The 22,797-nt window shown below is 39.9% G+C and overlaps 1 protein-coding gene across 5 annotated transcripts in view; it reads right to left on the reverse strand.

Annotated features, from left to right (window-relative positions):
• The window catches only part of NOL10 (nucleolar protein 10), an 87,853-nt gene that overhangs the window by 18,818 nt on the left and 46,238 nt on the right, over positions 1 to 22,797 (reverse strand). For all 5 annotated transcript variants that reach the window (XM_082851601.1, XM_082851602.1, XM_082851604.1 and 2 more), the window contains 4 exons: positions 10,791 to 10,917; positions 7,152 to 7,231; positions 6,852 to 6,950; positions 5,716 to 5,805 (listed from right to left, as the gene is read on the reverse strand). In XM_082851601.1, the coding sequence (XP_082707727.1) occupies positions 5,716 to 5,805; positions 6,852 to 6,950; positions 7,152 to 7,231; positions 10,791 to 10,917 (396 nt within the window). The remainder of the gene's footprint in view (positions 1 to 5,715; positions 5,806 to 6,851; positions 6,951 to 7,151; positions 7,232 to 10,790; positions 10,918 to 22,797) is intronic.

Raw genomic sequence — 22,797 nt, forward strand, 5'->3', positions numbered from 1 at the left:
CTGGTCTGGGAAGGTCCCAAATGCCGCGGAGCAACTAAGCCCGTGCGCCACAACTACTGAGCCTGTGCTCTAGAGCCCACGAGCCACAACTACTGAGCCCGCGCACCACAACTACCAAAGCCCATGCACCTAGAGCCCGTGCTCCACAACAAGAGAAGCTACCGCAATGAGAAGCCCACGCACTGCAACAAAGAGTAGCCCCTGCTCGCCGCAACTAGAGAAAGCCCGCACGCAGCAACGAAGACCAAATGCAGCCCAAAATAATAAATAAATAAATTAATTAAAAAAAAAAAGAATCTCAGATGACAAAAAGAAGCCTGCTTTGCGATTCTGCAGCGGCGTGCTACATGATGGGCTGTTGAGGGAGAAACCTGAGTCATGAGGAAGACGAAGAGGCCTCTTGAGGCAACTGGGAAAAGAGACAGGGCCTGAATTAGGGCAACTGGAATCTAAGGGTGTTTTAGGAAAGGATGATAGTGAGATACACTTCTAAGTTCGAACTGATAGATACGGCTACAGATGAGATGGGAGGAGGAAGACTGAAAAAGAGGGTTAAAAATTTTTCTCAAGGGTCTAGCTTAAGTCACTAGAAAGCTGGTGATACAGTAAGTCAGGATCCATCACTGGAGATGATCAGAAAAAGAGGCATAGGGTGGAATAAAGGACAAGAAATTATGTACCAAGAAACCAAGACATCCCCCAGTAGCTAAATAGTAAGTACACCGTGGTACATTCAAGCAACTGAGTACTATTTAGCGCTAAAAAGAAGTAAGGTTTTCAGCCACAAAAACACATGGAGGGACCCTAAATGCATATTACTAAGCAGAAAGAAGCCAACAGGAAAAGGCTACGATCCCAACTATATGACCCTGTAGAAAAGGTAAAACAACGGAGACGGTAAAAAGATCAGCGGTTGCCAGGGCTCAGGAGGAAGGGGTGGACGGTGGAGCTCAGAGGACCTGAGGGGATGTGAAAATATTCTCATGTTCTAACAGTGGATACATGTCATTATACATTTGTCCAAAACCGTGGAGTGAACAACCCCAAGAGTAAACCCTAACGTAAACTGTGGGCCTCCGGGGATTACGATGTATCAATGTAGGTCCATCGATGGTAACAAATGTTCCCTCTGGGGGGAGATAGTAATGGGGGGAGGGGGGATTACGCACGTGTCCGGGCAGGGGTATGTGGGAAATCTCTGTACCCTCCTCTTGATTTCGCTGTGAACGTAAAACTGTTCTAAAGTAAAAACTGTCTTAAAAAAATATCCAGTGCATGAGAAAAGTTAAAGAAATTATGTTCCATATGTATATGTATAACTGATTCACTTTGTTATAAAGCAGAAACTAACACAACATTGCAAAGCAATTATACTCCAATAAAGATGTTAAAAAAATAAATAAGTCCAACTGTTTGAAGATCAAAAAAAGAAATTACGTTGCATTTAAGACTGGTTAACTCAGTCAATGGCTCAAGGAGAACATCATCTGGATTCTGACGGACACCATTAGGTGCCTAATATCAAGGCACCAGGACTCAGGAGAGAAGAGGGGGATACTCTGGATAAATTTTAGAGTTACCTGTAAACACAGGATACATAATACTGCCAAAGACCACATGAATAGCTATTGGCCTGTTACACATTTTCAGGTTTCATGTATATATATGTAAATCCCAAGGGAAATCTTTTCTTTTTCATCTTACTGTATTATTAAATAATCACATTTAACAAATAACTGAGAAATGTGTTAAAAAAGGATATGTTGGCTAGTATTCTTTTTTCCCTTAATTTAAAACAAATAAGTTGCATTGCCTAAAGACAAGTATGCCTTAGAAGAGCAAATATAAAATACAAACTCTTCTAACCCAGCTGTAAAAATAGTTCCATCAGAGTTTCCTAGTCTGTTTGTTTTCACAGCTGTCTTAAAAAAAAAAAAAAAAAGAAGTAGGATGAGATGTAGTTAGTGATGTTCTGTAGTAGCTCACGAGCGTCTGGCCAGCGATCTGCCCCATAAATACACATGTACACACGCCGAACACTTGCCCCTGGAATTTAGGAAACATCTTAAAGTATTGCTCATACCACAGCCCTGCCTCAAAGAGGTATATTATGTGCAGATCTGAGTAGCATGCTTATTATCAATACTTTGTCCCAACACAGTGACATATATGAGAAATACTTAACATTTAAAACAGATTAATTCTTTCAATGCTATGATATCTATGAAACTAAGGTGATGCAGACTTCTGAGTAAAGATGGTGGTTTGAACATGAGCATCTTCTAATCTCTGCTAAAACCCCACTAACACCATAGAAAGGGGGCTTTAAAAAGACACACATCCTTAAGGATGAGAAGGACAGGAAAGGAAACAGGAGCGACGAGGTGGCAGAAGCAAGAAAGGAAGGTCCAGCACTCGCGGTCTCCAGCTGGAGGGAGGCTTCTCTGGAGGGGAGGACGTGGCCAGCTGGGGCCACAGCATGGGGAGGTAAGGGGAGCACCTGGCACCAAGGGGGTGTAGGCGAGGGGCTGAGGCGCCACCCACCCCGACACCCCAAGCCCTCCCGATGGTAGCTCTCAGTCCTCAGAACGTTGGCAGCCAGGCCACCACCCTCCAGTCAGGAGACTCGGAGCGGCGGAGAGAAAGGCAGAGAGATGCTGCCGCTTGGCGCTTCCCACGCGGCCTGTGGGATCTTAGTTCCCCGACCAGGGGTCGAACCCAGGCCCTGGCAGTGAAAGTGCGAAGTCCTAACCACTGGACCGCCAGGGAATTCCCCAGGTCATTTTAATTAGATAAAACTGTTAAACAAATCATACAAACTGTCTAATAACAGACTCAGATTTTTAGATGACTATATTTAAGTATTTCTGGAAAGAAACTGAGCTCTGGTAATGGAGCCTGACTTGGGTCAGCAAGCCACTAAGAGCAGATGAGCACACTGTACAAACGCCGCTCTCTGGCAGGGTTCTACAGTTCACACAGCTACAGACACCGTGCTTCCAGCTTCCAACAGCTGAAGGGAAACTGCTTGATGGAAGAAGATAAGAATTTCCAAGGTTCTTCCTCTTTGCACTTGCAGTAGAAATAGCACATGGTCTGATGATTCTTTACAGGATAACCCTATAAATGTTTTGACTAAAACTGTTTTAAAGGCACAGACAACCATGATTTTCCCATTGACTCTACAGATCACTTTGCATGTTTTCAGCTCCCAGGGTCGTTGTTACCATCCTGCACTGACGTGCACAGCAAGGGCCGCCTGTGTTCTCCATCTCTTCCGGCCGTCCCTAACCTCAACGCAAGTCTGTGAGGCAGATGGGGGGATGGTGAGAAAAGGGCGCTTCCCCCACATCTCCACAATCATAAGGCCTTTAAAAAGGATCCTGAACTGTGTATGCCGTGCTGCACAAAGTATCAAATTAAATTTTAAGTGCCCTACTCTCTATAACATTAAATGTAATAAAGACTCATAAGCATAAAACACAGAATACATCTGCAGCCTAAATTAGCTTCACTCCCTCCCTACTGAAACTTTAGGGCATGTAAATCCAAAGATCACTTCCATTAAGCTTGCAGAAGGACATATAAAGCTGAAAGGTTACCTCCCTAACCATCCTCAGGCTGGGCTACCAAGACAATCAATGTGGGGACTTCCCTGGTGGCGCAGTGGTTAAGAATCCACCTGTCAGTACAGGGGACACGGGTTCGATCCCTGGTCCGGGAAGATCCCACATGCCGCAGGGCAACTAAGCCCATGCACCACAACTACTGAGCCTGTGCTCTAGAGCCCGTGAGCCACAACTACTGAGCTTGTGTGCCGCAACTACTGAAGCCCGCGTGCCTAGAGCCCATGCTCCGCAACAAGAGAAGCCACTGCAATGAGAAGCCCACACGCTGCAATGAAGAGTAGCCCCCGCTCACCACGACTAGAGAAAGCCCGTGTGCAGCAACGAAGATCCAACACATATATAAATAAATATAAATAAATTTATTAAAGAAAGAAAGAGAAAGAAAGGAAGGACGGAAGGAAGGAAGAAAGGAGAAAGAAAGGAAGAAAGAAAGGAAGAAAGAAAATAAATCAATGTGAATACTCTGAGGAGAAAGTCAAGGTGCAGGAAGCACTTACATTTTAAACATTTTAAGATACACATATATACTTAATACACTGATGTAAAGCAGGAAGGTGCACAGCCATAGCATATAGATGTATAAATTCATATAACAAGTTTAAGTCATTGTTTCAACATTGGTATACTACTCATGTAATCAAAGTAGAAATGTAAAAGTCATCTATGTACTTACTTGTGTGTGTGGGGGTGGGATGAACTGGGAGATTGGGATTGATTCATGTACACTAATATGTATAAAATAGATAACTAATGAGAACCTGCTGTATAGCACAGGGAACTCCATTTCCATGTACAGCAGAAACTAACACAACGCTGTAAAACAACTATACCCCAATAAAAAATAAATTTAAAAGAACTGGAAAAAGAAGGGAAAAAAACAGCATATTAAAAGAAGCGAACAGACCAGGATAAGAGGATGCAGAAAGAATGAGGAGGCCAAGGATGACGGAGGGAACAGTGAGAGTGAACCCGTTCATGGCACTGGGAACGCCCCTCGCTGGTCCTATTCCTGCATCTTAGAGAAGAACAAGCTATGACTCAGTGAAGCTGAGGATCACCCATGATGACACAACTAGTTAGCAAGGGGGCCAGACTCAAGACCCTTTAGTTGCAGTCCCTTGACGTCACTGAAGAGAATGGTACAAAAACTAACACATGAAGAGCTCACTTATCTCCTGTTCACTTACCTGGCTAAAAACTAGAGAGAGAACCGAGAAAGAATAAACAAGCAAACAATCCCCTCCTGAGAGCTCAACACAGCTGGCCCAGATACGAGGTTCGGCCATCTATCTATTCAGGCAGGTCCTGCAGGCTTGCAGGAGAGATCGGATCTTTACAACTCATTCCAGAGAACAGCCCATCTTGGTCATCTGCCTGCCTGATCTAAGCACGTGAGAAAACAGCACTGGGGAGGAACGAGGAAGCCTTCGCATATCCGGGAAAATCAGAAAAATCTCCTCCTGTCTTGACAACATCAGCTAAATGAAGCACTGACCCTTATTTAGTTTACAGCCGATCTTTCTCTATTTTACATTAGGAACGGAATGTAGAGAGCAGTATTCATAGGAGTGCACAGTCCCAATGATGCCAAGTCTAAATGAAAACTGGTTACTTGTGAAGTTATAAACAAACCTAGTTAGTACAGAGAAAAACAATAAACAAACTCAATATCGAACAATAAAAGGATTACTTAAAATACATGCACAAGATAAAATACGCAGCTCTCAAAAATATTTACGAAAGAATTTTTAATAAAAATGGGAAGCTATGTGTGTTATTTTATAGAACCAGGATAAATATTTTATATATACAGTAGTATCCTGCTATTATAGTTTATAATTTTAAGATAAATAAGACAGGAAGGAAATTCACTAAAATATTAATGATGCCTTTGGATAGAATTATATGGGTGACTTTCTTTATATTCTTTTCTACAAAATTCCCATATTGAGCACATACTACCTTAAAAGCAAGGAAAACAGAAAACCAAATGCATTTTTAAAGTAAAAAGAAAAAAGATACAAGTTACTGTCAAGAAAGTGGAGAAACAATTTATCAGTATTTTCTCTGCCTTATAAAATCTTACCTTAACCTTCTTTTTCCATGTAGATCTTTGCTTTTCCTCCTCTTCCTCAATTAATTTAAGTGCCAGCTCTTTGTTAACTTTTGGCAATTTCTAGTAGAGGTGAAAAAAAAAACTGTACTGAAACACCTACAATTTAGCTTTAAAGGTTAAAGCGAAAAGCAGGGACAGGAGGACTCCACATCCTAGCCTGACCTGTGGCCAATATACACACACTCACTGCTTTTAAAAACTTAACAAATAATCTGGAAAAAGGAAAAACCTGTCACTTGTCTTTTGCACTGAGAGTGTGTGCATGTGTTTTAAACAATGTCCAGTTAGAAATGATTGTATCACTTGGTGGCTGACCTCAGTCGGAAGGCAGAAGGAGATGGGGTTTGCGCTTCCCCTCTGCTTGCCGTTGGCGCGACGTCACCCATCAACGCTTCGTTGTCCTGGCAACAACAGGTGGCTCCAGCAGAGCAGGGAGTCCATTTTGTGGTTCTCCCACGCTCCCGGAACAGCCTCATCCTACCTCGGGAACCCCAGCGCCAGCTGTCAGCCCTCCACGGAGGTCTGAGTCCCAGCTCTCAGGCCTGCCTCTCTCCTGCCGCCCAGCCCTGGCGTGTTAGCTGCTCCCTGAAGCCACGGCCTCTCTTATCAATACCTCAGTATTTTTGCCTTTTCAGTTCTCTAATACCTGGGTAACAATTCTTTACATTAAATTCCCTCTGTTAATAGAATTAGTGTGGCCTGATTCCTGTCTGGGCCCTGGCACAGTCTAATGACCATTTCCCATGATCCAAGCAGCTAGCCTAAGACACTCCCAAATGTCAGAAAGAAATGGGGATTAGGAAAGCACCAACACTCCAAAATCTATATCCCTATTTGAAAATAGCATCATGTTTTCCTGGTAGGACTGACACTCTCAGCTCACCTGGCATTATTTTCCCACAATACCATTACCATAGAGTCTATAATGATAAAACTGTAAAGAGTGTCCACCCTCACAACAAATAAAATATACCAGAAATATTAGTAAAAGATGTAAACTCAGGATGGAACAACTAAGAAATGGATGGCAGGTTTCTTCGAATAATAAATAAAATACAAATGAAGTACCTTTCTCTAGTAGATTCAGTGCTGACTACAATAGTTACCTTTAATTGGACTCTCTGTGCTCGTGTTTCTTCTATCTTCTGTCGGATCTTATCTTTCCTATATTCTTCAAAAGCAAATGGATTTACCATCAATTTCACCTTTTCAAAGTGGAAAAAAGTTAAAAATAAGAGAATTGTATTTAGCAGCATGTCTCATAGACAGCATGACTATCAGGCCAAAGAACAGACAGATCGCTTACAAATCTTAAGTATGTTTTATAAAAATGAAAGTAAGTAGAGAAGAAATGGCTACAGAGTGCTTTTATTTATCACCCAAAATAACTGTAGTTCTGTACTTACCCTGTGGTAGAGTCTTATATCCATGAAAAATCCATGCATATATGCCCGGAGAAAAGGTGATCCAATGAGATGGGTGAGCCCTGGGCAAAGTTAATCAAAAGAGAGCAGATCTTTATGAAATCTTGATTAGAACTCAACGATCTTTCATGACAACAATTTGATTGTAAGTTCACTTCTGAGTAAAAATTTAAGGATCAGAATTACTGATCTTCTTCAATAATTGCAAAGAAAATTTTACTCTGCTTCAGCAATATCATCCTTACTTCTTTTTAATGCAATACTAAGCATAAAAATGATGGCAAGGTCTTTATGAACTATGACAGGTAAGTAACGAAGGGTTCCCTATACAAGTGGTTCTCAGAATTTTGGGTTCCATGAGCTATAGTTTAACTTTAAAAGTAACACTGAGGGCACTTCCCGGGCGGTCCAGTGGTTAAGACTCCACGCTTCCACGGCAGGGGCACAGGTTCGATCCCCGATCGGGGAACTAAGATCCCGCATGCCGTGCAGTGCGGCCAAAAAAAAAAAGCCCAAACAAACAAAAAATGCTGAGATCAACGCTAGGTTGTCAACTTTCAAACTGCCAAGTAGGGACAGTGCTGGGGTTGGGGGGAGACCACTGTTATGGCCCATAATTTCCAAAAACAAAGGACACTGTCACAACAGTAATGTAGATAGGGCATGTTTTTCCCCCCAAAGAACAGCTTTTGGCAAATTTATACCAACATACATATTATATACAGACATACTTCATCATGGATGAATTAAAAGTTCAATGCCAATCAGTGTTTGGAAGCTTTAAACAGTATCTTTCACAGGGTTTCCTAGATTTAGATTTCATTTACAATTAGTGGTGCTGGTGGTCACATAAGGACGCTCTGCCTATGTCACAGCAATTGTTTATTAATTGCAAATATGTACACAGAGAAAGGTTATGAGAATATTTATCTTCAGAATAAGACCACCTATGATATACTCACATAAAAGGCAGCTTTAGTTGGTATAATACTAAGTGACTACGTTTCCAAGGAAAACATTACCCTGATTTCCAAATTTTAGAAATAAACATCGCTCCAGACCTAAAAATCACTTCCTAGGAAAATCACACAGATGTACAGAACAGTACACATTACAGAATAACATCAAAAGGCACAATTAAATTTAGGATAATCTCATAAAGTAATAAGACTTGGTCAGAAAAATACTTTCCTAGAATTCATTAGGTTAATAAAACCACAGGGTTTGGATTTGCACAGGAGGAACTTAAAAGGTGGTAGGGGGGTCGGGGGGAGGGAGGGCTGAACCTTAATGAAATGTCCAGTGCATAACAATCTGCATTTAGGTGCCTGCACATGTGTGCTCCTAATTTTTCGTTTCCTCTGTTAGGTATATAAAATTTATATTTATGGCCCAGCATTACTCCCATTCCAGGAGAAAGCTTTTCATATTCAAACAATTCTACACAGAGAATCTGGCAGGAGCAGCAGCTTTTCTCGTCATTAGCTCCACAGAACACTAGTCCCAAGAGATCTTTGGGGAAGAAGAGGCTCTATGATAGGTTACGGTTGGGAACTGTTTCGTATTCTCCCGCTCCTGGAGGTTTAGTGTGTGGCGGCATTAAAGGCTCAAAGAAGTCCGTAAGCGGAGAAACGGATTTATCTTGGCTTAACCCAGCATTTCTCAAACTTACTTGCCACAAAACTCTTAAAATGATAGGCAACATTTATGTATTACGTTTCAAAACTGTGCTGAGTACTTTTCAAGCATTAGCTGATTCATTCTCCAAGCAACCCTATGGGTAGGTACCATTACGATTGCCATTTTATAGATGAGGAAACCAAGGCACCATGAGGCTAAGTAAATTGGCCAAGTCATAGAGCTATCAGTCATGGGATGTGAGCCCATGTCAGCCCATCTCTAATGCCCATGATATCAGCCACAATGCTACCCATCCAGCACTGCATACACAGTGGCCCATGAAACACGGTATAGGACCTGCTAAAGGCCACAATTGGGAAACGTCAGAACTTGCAAGTATTCAATGCTATAATCTTAAGAAATAAGGCAAGTTAGTTACATGGCCTTATTTTTACTTTAACATAAATTATTTAAAAAGGTTTTATATATGATCGTAAAATCTGTTGAAAAATTATAACCAATGGCTCATTTAATAGTAAAAGATATTACTAATTTACATGAAGATGATTTCTAGTATAACTTATTTTGTTGAATATTATATCTATTTCCATAGTTTTAAAAATAGGCAGTATGAATGCATTTTAACAAAACGTATCTAAACTTTTATCACTACCTTCCTCACCCAAAATAAACACAGTGAAGAGACTGAAAAAACACCCAAAATATACTAAACACAGTAGTTTTAAAAAATCCACAAAATAGCAATGACTTTCTAGTCTCCAGTTTAAGAAGGCGGGTGAGTGTGATGCAAGCAGACTGCAAAAATCACACTGGGGGTATGTAAGGAGGCCCTTCAGTAGGAAGACTTAGTTCACCCTATTTCATCCATAAGTCATATTTTTAAAAGGCTAAATACAACTCTTTTCTTTTTAAACACATTAAAATTTAAAGAATTATTTTGGTGGTAGCTGGTAGAAAATAATTCTGCCTGGATTAACTGTGCTAAAAGATATAGTTTAAAAATAGAATTTAAGAATCTCTCTTCTAATCTATTTGTTATGTGATTCTATTTTCTTTTAGCATTTAACTGCTATAGTACCTCTATTTGTTCTAAAGACAACTAAGCTATCTAGGCTTGTGGAGAACGGATCCTCTAAGTTTTCCCATTCTCACTAATTTGCTATGTAGCCTTTTCCCAACAATAGAACAAGATTAGCAAAACCTAGTCTTGTTATCCTACAAACCAGTACTAGTCAACTAAGATAAATATGTCTTCAGAGGGGTCAGTATGGCTGAGGTTAAGAGCATGGACTCTAAGTTTAAAACTCTAACCCTCACATTTACCAACCACTGAAGCCTTTGGCAAGTTGCTTTAATCTTTCTGGGAAAAAAAAAAAATCTTTCTGTGCCTCAGTTTCTTTACCTATAAAATGAAATCATAATAGTATCCACTCCATAGCTGTGAGGATTAAATGAGTTGTATATAAAACATTCAGCCTGGCACATGTAAGCCCTATTTTAAATGTTGGCCATTATTAAGAAGCATTTCTTGGTTTGTATTCTTTAAACCTAAGTAACTGTTAAGGTTCTACATATCTGAGGATTCAATCTATGGATTCTAAGTTTTGGATTAGGTCTTTTAGTAAGTAAACCTACAGGGGGACAAAAATCATTTCCGTGCAGTCTCTGAGATTTCTCAAAATCTTATTATATTCAAATAGTACTTGAAAGTCACTGCTCCCTTGACTGATACTTTTCCTATACATAGGTGGTAGGTTAAAAAAATTATTCCTCATTTAAGATACAAAAAAGCCTCAGTAGGTTGAATTTATCTGAATCTTTTTCTAAGCAGAGATTATATATACTAAGTTTAATGTCTGATTTGTCAGAAAGAGATTTGGAAAATCAGATAAATGTGACTCCATCGCTTCTAATGTTCAAAACTCAAAACGAAAACACGTAGAAATAATCTTATAAACATTTCATCATAATTTTTTTTACCTAAATTTTCAAGGTCTTTCTTGGTGACAAATTTGTAATCATCATAAACTGTGCTTTCTGGATTCTCTTCCAGTTCTTCTGTCAAGTTGTCTAAGAAGGAACACCACCTGGGAGCAGGACCCAAAACCTGCCGGCGTTGATTAGAAGGTTAGCAAATGTACATTCTAATCATGTGAACTAAGAGTTCTTTTACAACCAGATTTCGTGTTATATTTATATAATTTAAAAATCCTTGATTCTATCAGAAGTACTGAGAAACAACTGCAATATGCATAATCAAGTCTATAATGGAAGAGAAAAAACAAGAGTAGGGAGAACTTAGTCCTATAAGGGAAAAATCTCAGTCTGGGACACAACAATATTAATGAATATTCTTACATGAGAACTATGAAAATATAAACAATAATTCAGGTAGTAATAGTAACATCCATCTATAATTTATTATCTCTTTCATTCAAAACAGTACTAGAATCTATAAAAGCACACTTGGCATATGAGACCTTTTGTTTGCCCCTCATGACGGAAGTCCAAAATGAGAATTACCCTTTTTAAGGGTTTTCAACTAATCACTTGATAATTACATTGTATCTTGTATGGTCCACTTCATTTAACTGATTAAAAATTAAAGTTCTGTATACAGAATTCTTTAGATTTAACCTAAAATGGGCTGCCAAGGATCCACAATCAGTCCCAATAAAAGGCTGAGGAACAAAGGATTGAACAGAATTTATAACCAAGTAATAAAATATGAATACTTCAATTTGTAACCCAATCACTTCCATAAAATACCGTGATTGCTTCTTACGCTTTTGCCCTTGGTACAAATCTTTCCCAGCAGATGCCTCACGCATTGAGGTCAACGCTTATCCCAAAAGAAATAACACTCAGCGGGAGAGCCAAGCTACTGAAAATGAAACCCTCTCTCACGGTGGAGGCTTTCAGAAGAGAGAATTCTGGGCTCTTACAAAACGGAACTTCCAATGACTTCTTGCCTGTGTATTTTGACAGTAATCAATCATACAGAGGAAAAAAAACAAAACTCATAATGGAAATTATTAAATCTAGCTTAAACTTTTTGGAGAAGGGAAGGTAGGAGGAAGAGAGTTATAACAAAGGAAGACAGCCCCCAACACCCTCTTCAACCATTAAAAAAAAAAAAAAACTAAATGTAAGATACAGCCGTACTAATTAATTCTATTATTTTGCCTGATTAGAGAGGGTGATCCCACCACTCCTGCCAAAGGCTAGGGGCTCAGGAACATGAAAAACAACTCTTAATGAGCATTAAAAAGTCCCATGGAGAATCTTCTTACTTGCATAATCTGTACAATTTTTAAAACAGAGGTAAAGGTCTTGATATGCTAAGTGGTTAGACTAACCATAAAAGACAAACCTTCAAGAAATGAAAGGTATTTTTTAAAAAATTCAATGTAGACCACTTTAAAGAAACTGCTGTGATTTTAAGCAATTTTAGGACAGTAGCTTGAAGTCGACAAGTATCGATATTAATTGCTACTACACATAAAGCACGGTGCTAAACCAAGGTCCCCAAGGAGTTAGAAACCTAACTGCAGCAGACGGTTTGTGCATGCACACACATGAGCACACACTCAGCCGTTTAAAGCAATGAACTGAGATTGTGCTGAATCCACGTGGACGACGGGCGAGGGCTAGATGAAACAGGCCGGGTTGGGACTCTCAGTAAGTATATTTGAAAGGACTTCCGGTTAGAATGAACACGTGAGCAAGCTAGGAAAACCACGCGGGGCACCTTCTGAGAGTGAGAGTTTAGGCACCTGCAACTACAGGGTATCTGCTTCCCATCAGTCACAAATACGCAAAAGCAAAGCTCGACCATGTACTGGTGTGTGACCTAGGACAGCAATCGCCTCCTCGTTTAGAGAGGAAGAAAGTACACTAACGCTTAGCACTTTTCTAGAATGTAAAATCCTCAAGAAATTGTTCTCATGGGAGGGTTTAAACTTCATCTGTTTTAAGTGCTTAATTTCCAGTACCTAGAACATTGCCTGCCAAGTAGTAGGTGTTCAATAAGTGTTTCACAAATAAATCTAGTCACACATAAAACATGTATGAATGCATTCATGAATTCCACTGCACAAGGCATGAAGACTTAACGGGTTTACTTTGGCAAAAGTATTTTTTAAATTGTCTAGTTGTCCTTACTCAGATAAAAACATTCAAATACCTCACCATAAAATTACTGGATATAAGAGCCCTTTTCAGTGAGTCAGATTTATTTTGCCTCCTATGCAAGGGGGTACTGGTACCAAAGGACCTCATAATAAAGTAGTTTTACCTTTAAACCTTAAATCAGTCATAAACATGGGCTTCAAAGACAATGAAAAGATTACACTGTGTTTACTGACTTTTCTTGGGGGATGAGGGGTAGGAATACTAAAATATCAGACCAGATCTGAACTTACTTTCACACGGCCCTTTTTTATAATGTTCCACAACACTCTTTTTGATAGTTACCTGGATTCTAATGAAACTGTTTCAAATTGCCTCCCCAGGGACAGCTCTGGTTATGGAAAATGATCTCTGCAATCAAATTCACGGCCATTAAATTTTACAGGAGGAAATATTTCCATCAAAAACAAAACTAAGTCTAATGGGTTGATTATTAATCACGTTTCCCTACTTCCTACTCAGAGAAAAAAATCAGAATAACCATAACAAAGTTCAAATTACTGATTTAACTGGTATTCACTGAAGGTTTTATCCGCATCAGAGCTTTCCTCAAAGGTCTACCACTAAGTTGCAAAAACAGTGGTTGGCTTAACTAATAAGGAGGGTTTAACCACGTGCACAACTCTGATGTACTTATAATGACCACAATATTAATTCATGTGTAAAAATTCCTCGGTCTTTATTCATAAAATATGTTAATCCTTCAACGAATATGTAAAAATATATTAATTTATTCTTAAATTTCAGGCTTTACAACTTGAAGAAAACATCTTTTTTTTTTAATTATTCCAATTTCTAGTTTATTCTTTCAAAACATCTTTTTTAACAATTGGTGTACTATCACTACTACGTCAGAAGTTTCTAGGTTTTCTGTAGTGTCATTACATTGCTATATTCTATACTGCAGTCAAAACTGATTATTGCTTGATTACCTACATTTTTATGCACCAGAAGAGTTTTGTTTCAGAAATTTGGTAAAGACTGTTCTATTTTAAACTTCAGTTATCTGTTAATGACTTTCCACTTTTTATAAGAATTTCCTAAAGTCACAGGTCAGTAAAAGTAGAGAATTGGACACGGACTCATCAAACTGCTATAAAGGGATACTGTGGGTCCCTCAGCAACTTTAATGACAGTCATATCAATCAATTTAAACAGAAACACTTGGTCCTCCAAAATAGGAAAGAATCTTTATCAGTGTGCTTTGGGAAAGCCTTGACTGAAACGCAGCCGAGTACCTACTTGCTCTAATCCGTTTGGGCAAAAGAACCAATTTTAAGGTACATGAAAATACATGCCATGTGCCCAAGCTCATCTGCCTGTATGATTATAATCTACCTTTAAGATGTTAATTACATATGCTTAATTTAAAACCTCAAAATTCTCATATATTCTGGTAATGGACAAAAATGACTAAGAGTGGGGAGACAGACGATGAATATTAAGATTCTTAGGGAGTTGACAGAAGAGGGTACCCCTTCCCCCATTCTTTTGAAAAACCACTGTGCCACATCCTAAAGCTGGGTTAAGGCAGAAATAAGGACTGAGGATTACTGGATGGATGGTTTTAACAGATCAAGGGTGATTAAAATAACAACAAAGTATTATTAATATCATTAGAGACAAAGAACCAAACTGTACTAATTCAATATAGATGCCATAATTTTTCCCATTTACTTATAATGCTACTTAGTATTTCCTATTTATATGAAAATCACTGATAATATAGCACAGCAATTAAATATGAAATTGTTACCCTGACTTTTAAAAATAAATTATTTTTTGGCTGCGTTGGGTCCTCGTTGCTGTTCACAGGCTTTCTCTATTTGCGACGAGCGGGGGCTGCTCTTCGTTGCGGTGCGCGGGCTTCTCATTGCGGTGGCTTCTCTCTTGTTGTGGAGCACGGGCTCTAGGTGCACGGGCTTCAGTAGTTGTGCCACATGGGCTCAGTAGTTGTGGCTCGTGGGCACTACAGTGCAGGCTCAGTAGTTGCATCACACGGGCTTAGTTGCCCCGTGGCACATGGGATCTTCCCGGACCAGGGATCGAACCCATGTCCCCTGCACTGGCAGGTGGATTCTCAACCACCGCGCCACCAGGGAAGTCCCTTCACTTTTAAACTAATGATTTAAAAACAATTCTAAAAACCTTAGTAACTAAGAAAATTCTTAATTACTCCATTTGGTAGTACTGTATCAACACACAATAAATAACTTCTTTTTTCTTTTTTCACAATAACTTCGAACAAAAATGGGAAACTTTAACTGTATGTAATATATCCAAGTGTTCTAACATGTATCAGTTAAAGTTTCCCCATTAGAATTTTAACCCACATCTAATCTGAAATCTGTTGCTCTCATTATAAGGCCATAACTCTTTATCAGAAATAACTGGGGCCAGGGACTTCCCTGGTTGTCCAGTGGTTAAGAATCCACCTTCCAGTGCAGGGGATGCGGGTTTGATCCCTGATCGGGGAACTAAGATCCCACATGCCATGGGGCAACTAAGCCTAAGCACCGCAGCTACTGAGCCCACACGCGCTGGAACCCGGTGCTCCACAACTAGAGAGAAGCCTGTGTGCTGCAACGAAAGATCCCGCACGCCGCAATGAAGATCCCGCGGTGCCGCAACTAAGACCCAACGCAGCCAAATAAATAAATAAATATTAAAAGAAGAGGAAGAAGAAGAAGAAACTACTGGGGCCAAAAAGCATTTGAAACCTTAGAATCTTCTGCATTTTCAAAAGGTAACACAGTACGTAGAGTGCTTTTATGTAAAATCTTCAGTGGGGTCTGGGTCAGTGATCCATAATCAAACACATTAATAGTTCTCTGCGGCAAAATCTACACATCTTCATACCGGTGATGTGGATAAATAGGCTAGAAAGAGCCGCCTCATTACATGTCAGATTTGAGTCCTAATGAAGCGATTCAGGTTTTGCCACTGATCAGTTATAAAAAAAAAAAATTCAGGGCTTTTTGGATTTCAGAATTGCAGATCAGAGATGATGCGGGTATACTATAATGTAACTATCATTAACCACTATTACGATTAATTATAATTTTTCTAAATGTATAGCCTGTATCTCCAGAAGGAGAACGGGATTTTGCCAACTAAGATGACCAACTCTGCAATACACAAACTCAAAGGCAAACGTCCTTTTCAAACTTTCCCTCTATTATTAGTTGAACAGCACCACTAGTACCAGCATGTATTTTTAAATTCTGACAGCTGGGGCTTATTAATAACCGGTCATAAATAAGCCTAAAAGAGGAGAGACAGCTGGGTGAGCCAAGGGAGTGGCCACGAATTTAAGCATGTAACTGCATTTGCAACATAATGAGCTGCCTAATTGCGTATCCAAGTTTACATGTATTTGTGTGAGTAATTATGAGTCATTTAAAGGTACTCTACTTGTAGTACTTTGTTCTCTCATTCCTAAAAATCAGATCAGCAAAAGAGCAATTTAGTTTCAACATTTTAAAATATTTTAAAAAGGAGAAAAATTATTATCTGCCATGATTTCAATTCACTTTTTGAAAAGCAGTTTAGGCACTGAAATAAAATGATAATAAAATAAGGCCAGGTGATAAAGAAAAAGATCACCTATGCCATTCTGTCCGTATCAGCTGACAAACCAAGAGTTAATCTATGCAATGCCCTATGAGTACAAATAAGCATGCGACGGAGCATCTATACTCAAGGGTTAGGGAGGACAGGACGCCCCAAGCAAACAATTCAATGGCGCACGAACTATATATTTTTATCTCCTTTCCCTCCCAAGCCTACTTAAAATGATAGTAAGCCAGTATAAAAGGTATTACCTTCAAGGACAAAAAGAACAAAAGAAGAAAATATAGCAGTTAAAGGATTTAACACAGTATAAATGTTGGGTACAGGCTTCCGTGGTGGTGCAGTGGTTAAGAATCCGCCTGCTAATGCAGGGGACACGGGTTCGACATGGACCAGGACACGGCTTCCTGGTCCGGGAAGATCCCACATGCCGCAGGGCGACTAAGCCCATGCGCCACAACTACTGAGCCCATGTGCCACAACTACTGAGCCTGCACGCTAGAGCCTGCGAGCCACAGCTACTGAGCCCATGTGCCACAACTACTGAAGCTCATGCTCCACAACTACTGAAGCTCATGCTCCACAACAAAAGAAGCCACCGCAATGAGAAGCCCACGCACCACAATGAAGAGTAGCCCCCGCTCGCCGCAACTAGAGAAAGCCCGGGCACAGCAATGAAGACCCAACGCAGCCCAAAAGAAAAAAAAAAAAAAAAAAGTTGGGTGCTTACAGAGGTAAGTATCAAAGAGGAGACTAGATTCTTAGAGTCCTTGAGACCCAGCACTTCCAGACTCCATGCATCTGGGAAGATGGGCCCACACAGAGGGGAGATGATGGAGTTGATGAATATCTAGAGTCCCACCACCCCTTAGGAAACCAGAGGATGATGTTTTGGAGAAAGTGAAGGAAAGCTGCTCCGCGTGGGTGGATACCTGGCACAGGTGACTTGAGCTGCGGGGGCTGAAATCAGCAAACTAACTGGCAGCCTCCACATCAGTGTGTGACCCTCAGCTCCTTCTGCAGCTCCCAGAATGCCAGAAGCCAAACACAGGTTGCTGTGCTTCCATTCCTGCCAGCCTAAACCCCTAACACTCCTGGTGAGGAACCGGGGGATTCTCTATAGAAAACGAAAGATCCCCAAAGACAGACTTCCAGATGTTGATATCTGGGAATCCTCCAATATAGGCACAGACCTCATTTTATTGCCCTTTGCAGATATTGTGTTCCTTACAAACTGAAGGTGTGAGGCAACCCTGTGTTGTCAGATGGATGACGGTTAGCATTTTTTAGCAATAAGGTATTTTTAAATTAAGATATGTACATAGTTTTATAGACATAATGTGATTGCACACTTAATAGCCTACAGTATACTATCAACATAACTTTTATATGCACTGGGAAACCAAAAAATATGTGACTAACTTTATTGCGACATTTGCTTTATTGTAGTGGTCTGGAGCCAAACGCGTGATTTCTCCAAGGTATGCCTTTGGTCATTAGCTGAAGAGTTAGCATGAAAATTACCAGAAGACAAGACCACGGCATACAAAGAGCTTCCAATCAGCATTTAGTATTTCATTCTTTTTTTTTTTTTTTGGCTGCGTGGGGTCTTTATTGCTGCACATGGGCTTTCTCTAGTTGCGGCGAGCGGGGGCTACTCTTCATTGCAGTGCGCGGGCTTCTCATTGCAGTGGCTTCTTTTGTTGTGGAGCACGGGCTCTAGGTGCACGGGCTTCAGCAGCTGTGGCATGCGGGCTCAGGAGTTGCGGCATGCGGGCACCCTAGAGCACGCAGGCTTCAGTAGTTGCTGCGCACGGGCTCTAGGGCGCGTGGGCTTCAGTAGCTGTGGCTCACAGGCTCTAGAGCGCAGGCTCAGTAGTTGTGGTGCACAGGCTTAGCTGCTCTGCAGCATGAGGGATCTTCCCGGACCAGGGATCAAACCCGAGTCCCCTGCATTGGCAGGCAGATTCTTAACCACTGTGCCACCAGGGAAGTCCCTAGTGTCTCATTCTTAAATTAGATTGCCAAAGATCACCATTCATTTACTCAATAAATAGTTATTGTCAAGCATTTTTCTCTTCACTGTAGATACAGCAGTGAACAAAACAATCAAGAATCTCTACCTTTAAAGAGTTTTCATTCTGGAAAGGGAAACAATAAACAAAGGAAAGAGTATAGAGTATGACAGACAGTGATAAGAGCTATGGGGAAAATAAAGCAGTGAAGGGTTATGGAGAACACAGGGGAGGGGGAGCAGGGGTGGAGAGGGAAGCCCATGTTGAAGTGACAACTGAATACAGACCTAGAGGAGAGGAGAGAATAAACCATGAGAATATCTGGCATATGCAAAGGTCCTGAGATCAGAACTGCTTGGCAGGTTTGGGGATCAGCAAAGAGACCAACCCAGTATGGTGTGAACAGAGGGAGACAGGAAAGGGCTAGATCAGGTAGGGTCTTGCAGGCCACTGCAGGACTTCCTTTTCCTTGAGTGAGACAGAAGTCACTGGAGGGTTCTGAGCAGAGGCGTGACATGATCTGACTTATGTTTACAAGGATCCCTTTTAAAAGGATGGGAGACTTACTGGTTCCAGGAAAGCTCTGTCATCAGCTGAATTAAGTCAACTAAGCAGAGACTTTGGTGGCCACACAGAACAAAGCTATCAGATTTTACAGACTTAATCCAGCAGAGTCTCTGAACAAACAAAATGGCAACAACAGTGAATTCAGGGTGGGGGTCATCTGAGTTCCATAACTCCCAAATTATATTATCTAAAACATCTAGTTTTCAACAAAAAATTACAAGACGTGCAGAGAAAGCACGGCCCATATACAGGGGATAAAAAGCAGTCAATAGAACCTATCTTTTGAGGAAGTTCATACTTTAGACTTACCAGACAAAGACTTTAAATCAGCTATTACAGATATGCACAAAGAACTAAACAAACAAACCCGTGCCTAAGAACTAATGAAATGTATGAGAACACATGTCTCATGAAATAGAGAATATCAACAAGGAGAGGGAAATTATAGAAAAGAACGAAATAAAAGTCTTGGAGTTGAATAATACAATGATTGAAATAAAAAATTCACTAGAGGGGCTCAACAGATATAAATCAGCAGAAGGAAGAATCAGCCAATTTGAAGACAGGTAAGTTGAGATTATCCAGTTGGAGAAATAGAAAGAAAACTGAACAGAGCCTCAGACACCTGTGGGACGTCAAACAGACCAACATACACAAAATGGGAGTCCCAGAAGAAAAGAAAACAAAGGGGCAGAAAGAGTATCTTTAGAAATAATGGCCAAAAACTTCTCAAATTTGGTAAAAACTATTAAACTGCACATCCAAGAAGCTCAACTCCAAGTAGGACAAATTCAAAGAGATCCACACCTAGACAATCACTGTCAAACTGTGAAAAGACAAATGTACCTGAAAACAGATATTCATCCCACTCCTTTCCTGTTTTAAACTTTTGAATTTGAGGTATTGTAATGTCAAGAAAGCTTCTGGGAAACTGAAGTAACAATGTACTGAAAACTGAACACATACATCCACTGGAGATCTACTGACTGTGAGCTTGGCAACATTCAGAACATGCAAGCTTACATCAAATAGTCCTGCTAAATTGAGGAAAAGGGGAAAGAGAATTACTCTCAAACCACTGCAATTTAAGAGAGCAAAAATCTTGTTCAAAACCATGAAATTCCTTCATAAACCAAATCTCTTAAAGTTCTCTTGTAAGTATTCAAAACTGTATTATACTTAACCTAAGTAATTCTAATTTGAGTTAGAATGAAAAGCTTTTCCTGAAAATTACAAACAGTGCATTAAACAGCATGAAAAAGTCCTCAGCTTCCATCTTCCTTCAATTCTCAAGAAAAAAGAAAAAAATATCTTATTATGGTCCCTGTCTTTTTCAAAGTCCACTGTTAGTTAAACAGGACAAACATGGTTCTTTTAAGGTCTCCCCTTTATTCTTTCCTGAAGAGCCTGGCTCTGCACCTCTGCTGCAAATCACCACTGGATGTTTATCATCATGTTACACTTGAAATCCCATGCAGTTTCCCCAAGTTCACATCCAGAGTTAACAGTTCCAACGACTCCAAGCAGTGCTTAAGTCCTCTACTTCCAGCCTTTTCCTGTCCCAGTTTCCTAACTACACTAAAAATGCTCAACCTTGACAGCTATGTCTGCACATAAGTGTACACACAACAGTCCCATGGGTGCTAAAGGCACCAGGCCAATTTTATCATTTGAGAATGTATTTATCTTTTTGATCACACACCTGGTAATGTGCACTCTCCAAGATCTTGTTTTGTCATTTTATTCCTGCCAAGAGTTACACAGATGGTTTTAGTGTGTTATCCTGGTTACCACATCAGCAGTTTCCTGGTTCTCTCCTACTTCCTCACAGGCAAAGAAATTTATTAATAATTTTTCGGCATATTCTTACGCTTTCCAATTCTTAAGTCTATGTAAAAACTAAGGGCATCCTAATATTTAAAAATATCTAGGGGTGGAAACTTGGCAGAAACAAAGGAAGAGTAAAATGTTTTTAAATGAAGGTTACACACTTCAACACTGCTACTCTAGGAGGGTCAAAAAATATTTTGCCGCCATTTAGCAGTTAGTGTTTATCTACAGGGTGCCACACATGGAACTAGGAAATCCTGAAGAATACATTTTAAATTCAAGCAAAAGGAGATTTCCATATATTCCCAAAGAAAGCCAAAGTAGAGCATTATACCGGCAAAACAAGAGGGTGAAAGAACCCAATTCTGACTCATAATTGAATAAAATGTAACCAACCATAAAGCACGTAAGTAATTTTCTACAACCCAGGTAGAATGTCTATTTCAGATTTTAAATACATATATTTCCCACTGTGATGGTAAACAGGATTCATACACATGACAATATTAATGGCCCTATTAAGATACATGATGTATGTGTGTGCAGGGTTGTGGGAGGGAAGTAGTGCGTATATTGTATTTATCTTTTTTTAGTGAAGTCTTAGGATAAATTCCAAAAACTTCACGTAAATCTAATGATTTTCAAAAAGAGAAGTGCTTTACAAGGAAAACCATACACATAATGAAATATTTAAACTCAGACTGAAAGGAAAGCTATATAGTTTGGTGGGAGGAGTGATGAAAGGGAAAAGATCACCTGCTGTAGCAGAACCAAAAATTGAACTTTGGACTCCATGGCAACCATGGCAAAAGAGATGCATAATGAGGTAGACAGAGATCATTTACTTGATAAAGGAAGCATACTGATATGTTTGGAAAGAGAAACTCTCTTTTGGAACTAAACTCGAGAAGCATTTCATAGATCTCCCCCTAAGGAACTCTAACACTGAACAATACTTCTTTAAAAGAGGTTTACAAGAGAAACTTTATATGACTGTTAAACATCAAAGAAACACCATTAAACTGTAATTGATGAAGGCCCAAGTAACGTGATCCAAGCAAGCACCTTGATGACCTAACTTGACTCTGACATAGTTGAGAGCTGCGCTGTCCAATACAGCAGCCACTGGCCACATGTGGCTACTTAGATTAACTAAGATGGAGTAAAATTTAAAATTCGGTTCTTTCGGCACACCAAGCACATTTCAAGTGTTTAATAATCACACATGGCTAGTGGCTGCCATGTTGGACAGAGAAGATCTTAGAATATTTCCATCAGAGAAGTTCTACTAAACAGCACTGGTCTAGAGAACTGAAAGAAATGAGTGGTGAATATCCATTAACAGGAAACTAGACAAATAAATTATGACATATCTATAAAATGAAATATTGTGCAACTATTAAAAAGAATGGGTTTGCTTTATATTTATCTGACCTGATCAGAACAACATATCGTTAAGTGACAAAAACCCCTTTCGAAATTGTATGCATCATGAGACCCCAATTCTGCTAAAATGCACATGCTAGTGTTTGGGGGGTTTGGGGGGGCATGGAGGGAGACAGAACTGACTTGACTCTGCAAAGAGTATGCACCGACCTGTTAAGAATGGTAGTGGGAGGGGCGGTTATGAAGGACTTTTTCTTCCTTGGTTATATATTTTTACAATGTTTGATTAAAAAAAAAATAGAGCATTTTTCCTAAAGTAATAAACAACATCTCCAAAGGGACAGAGGCACAGAAACAGACAGAGTTACCAAATGATTAACAAGCCCCCTACAATATCAAACTGAAACATCAATTGTTTCAGAGCC

The sequence above is a fragment of the Leucopleurus acutus genome (assembly GCF_964270905.1).
Source record: "Leucopleurus acutus genome assembly, chromosome: 12".
Taxonomy (NCBI): domain Eukaryota; kingdom Metazoa; phylum Chordata; class Mammalia; order Artiodactyla; family Delphinidae; genus Leucopleurus; species Leucopleurus acutus.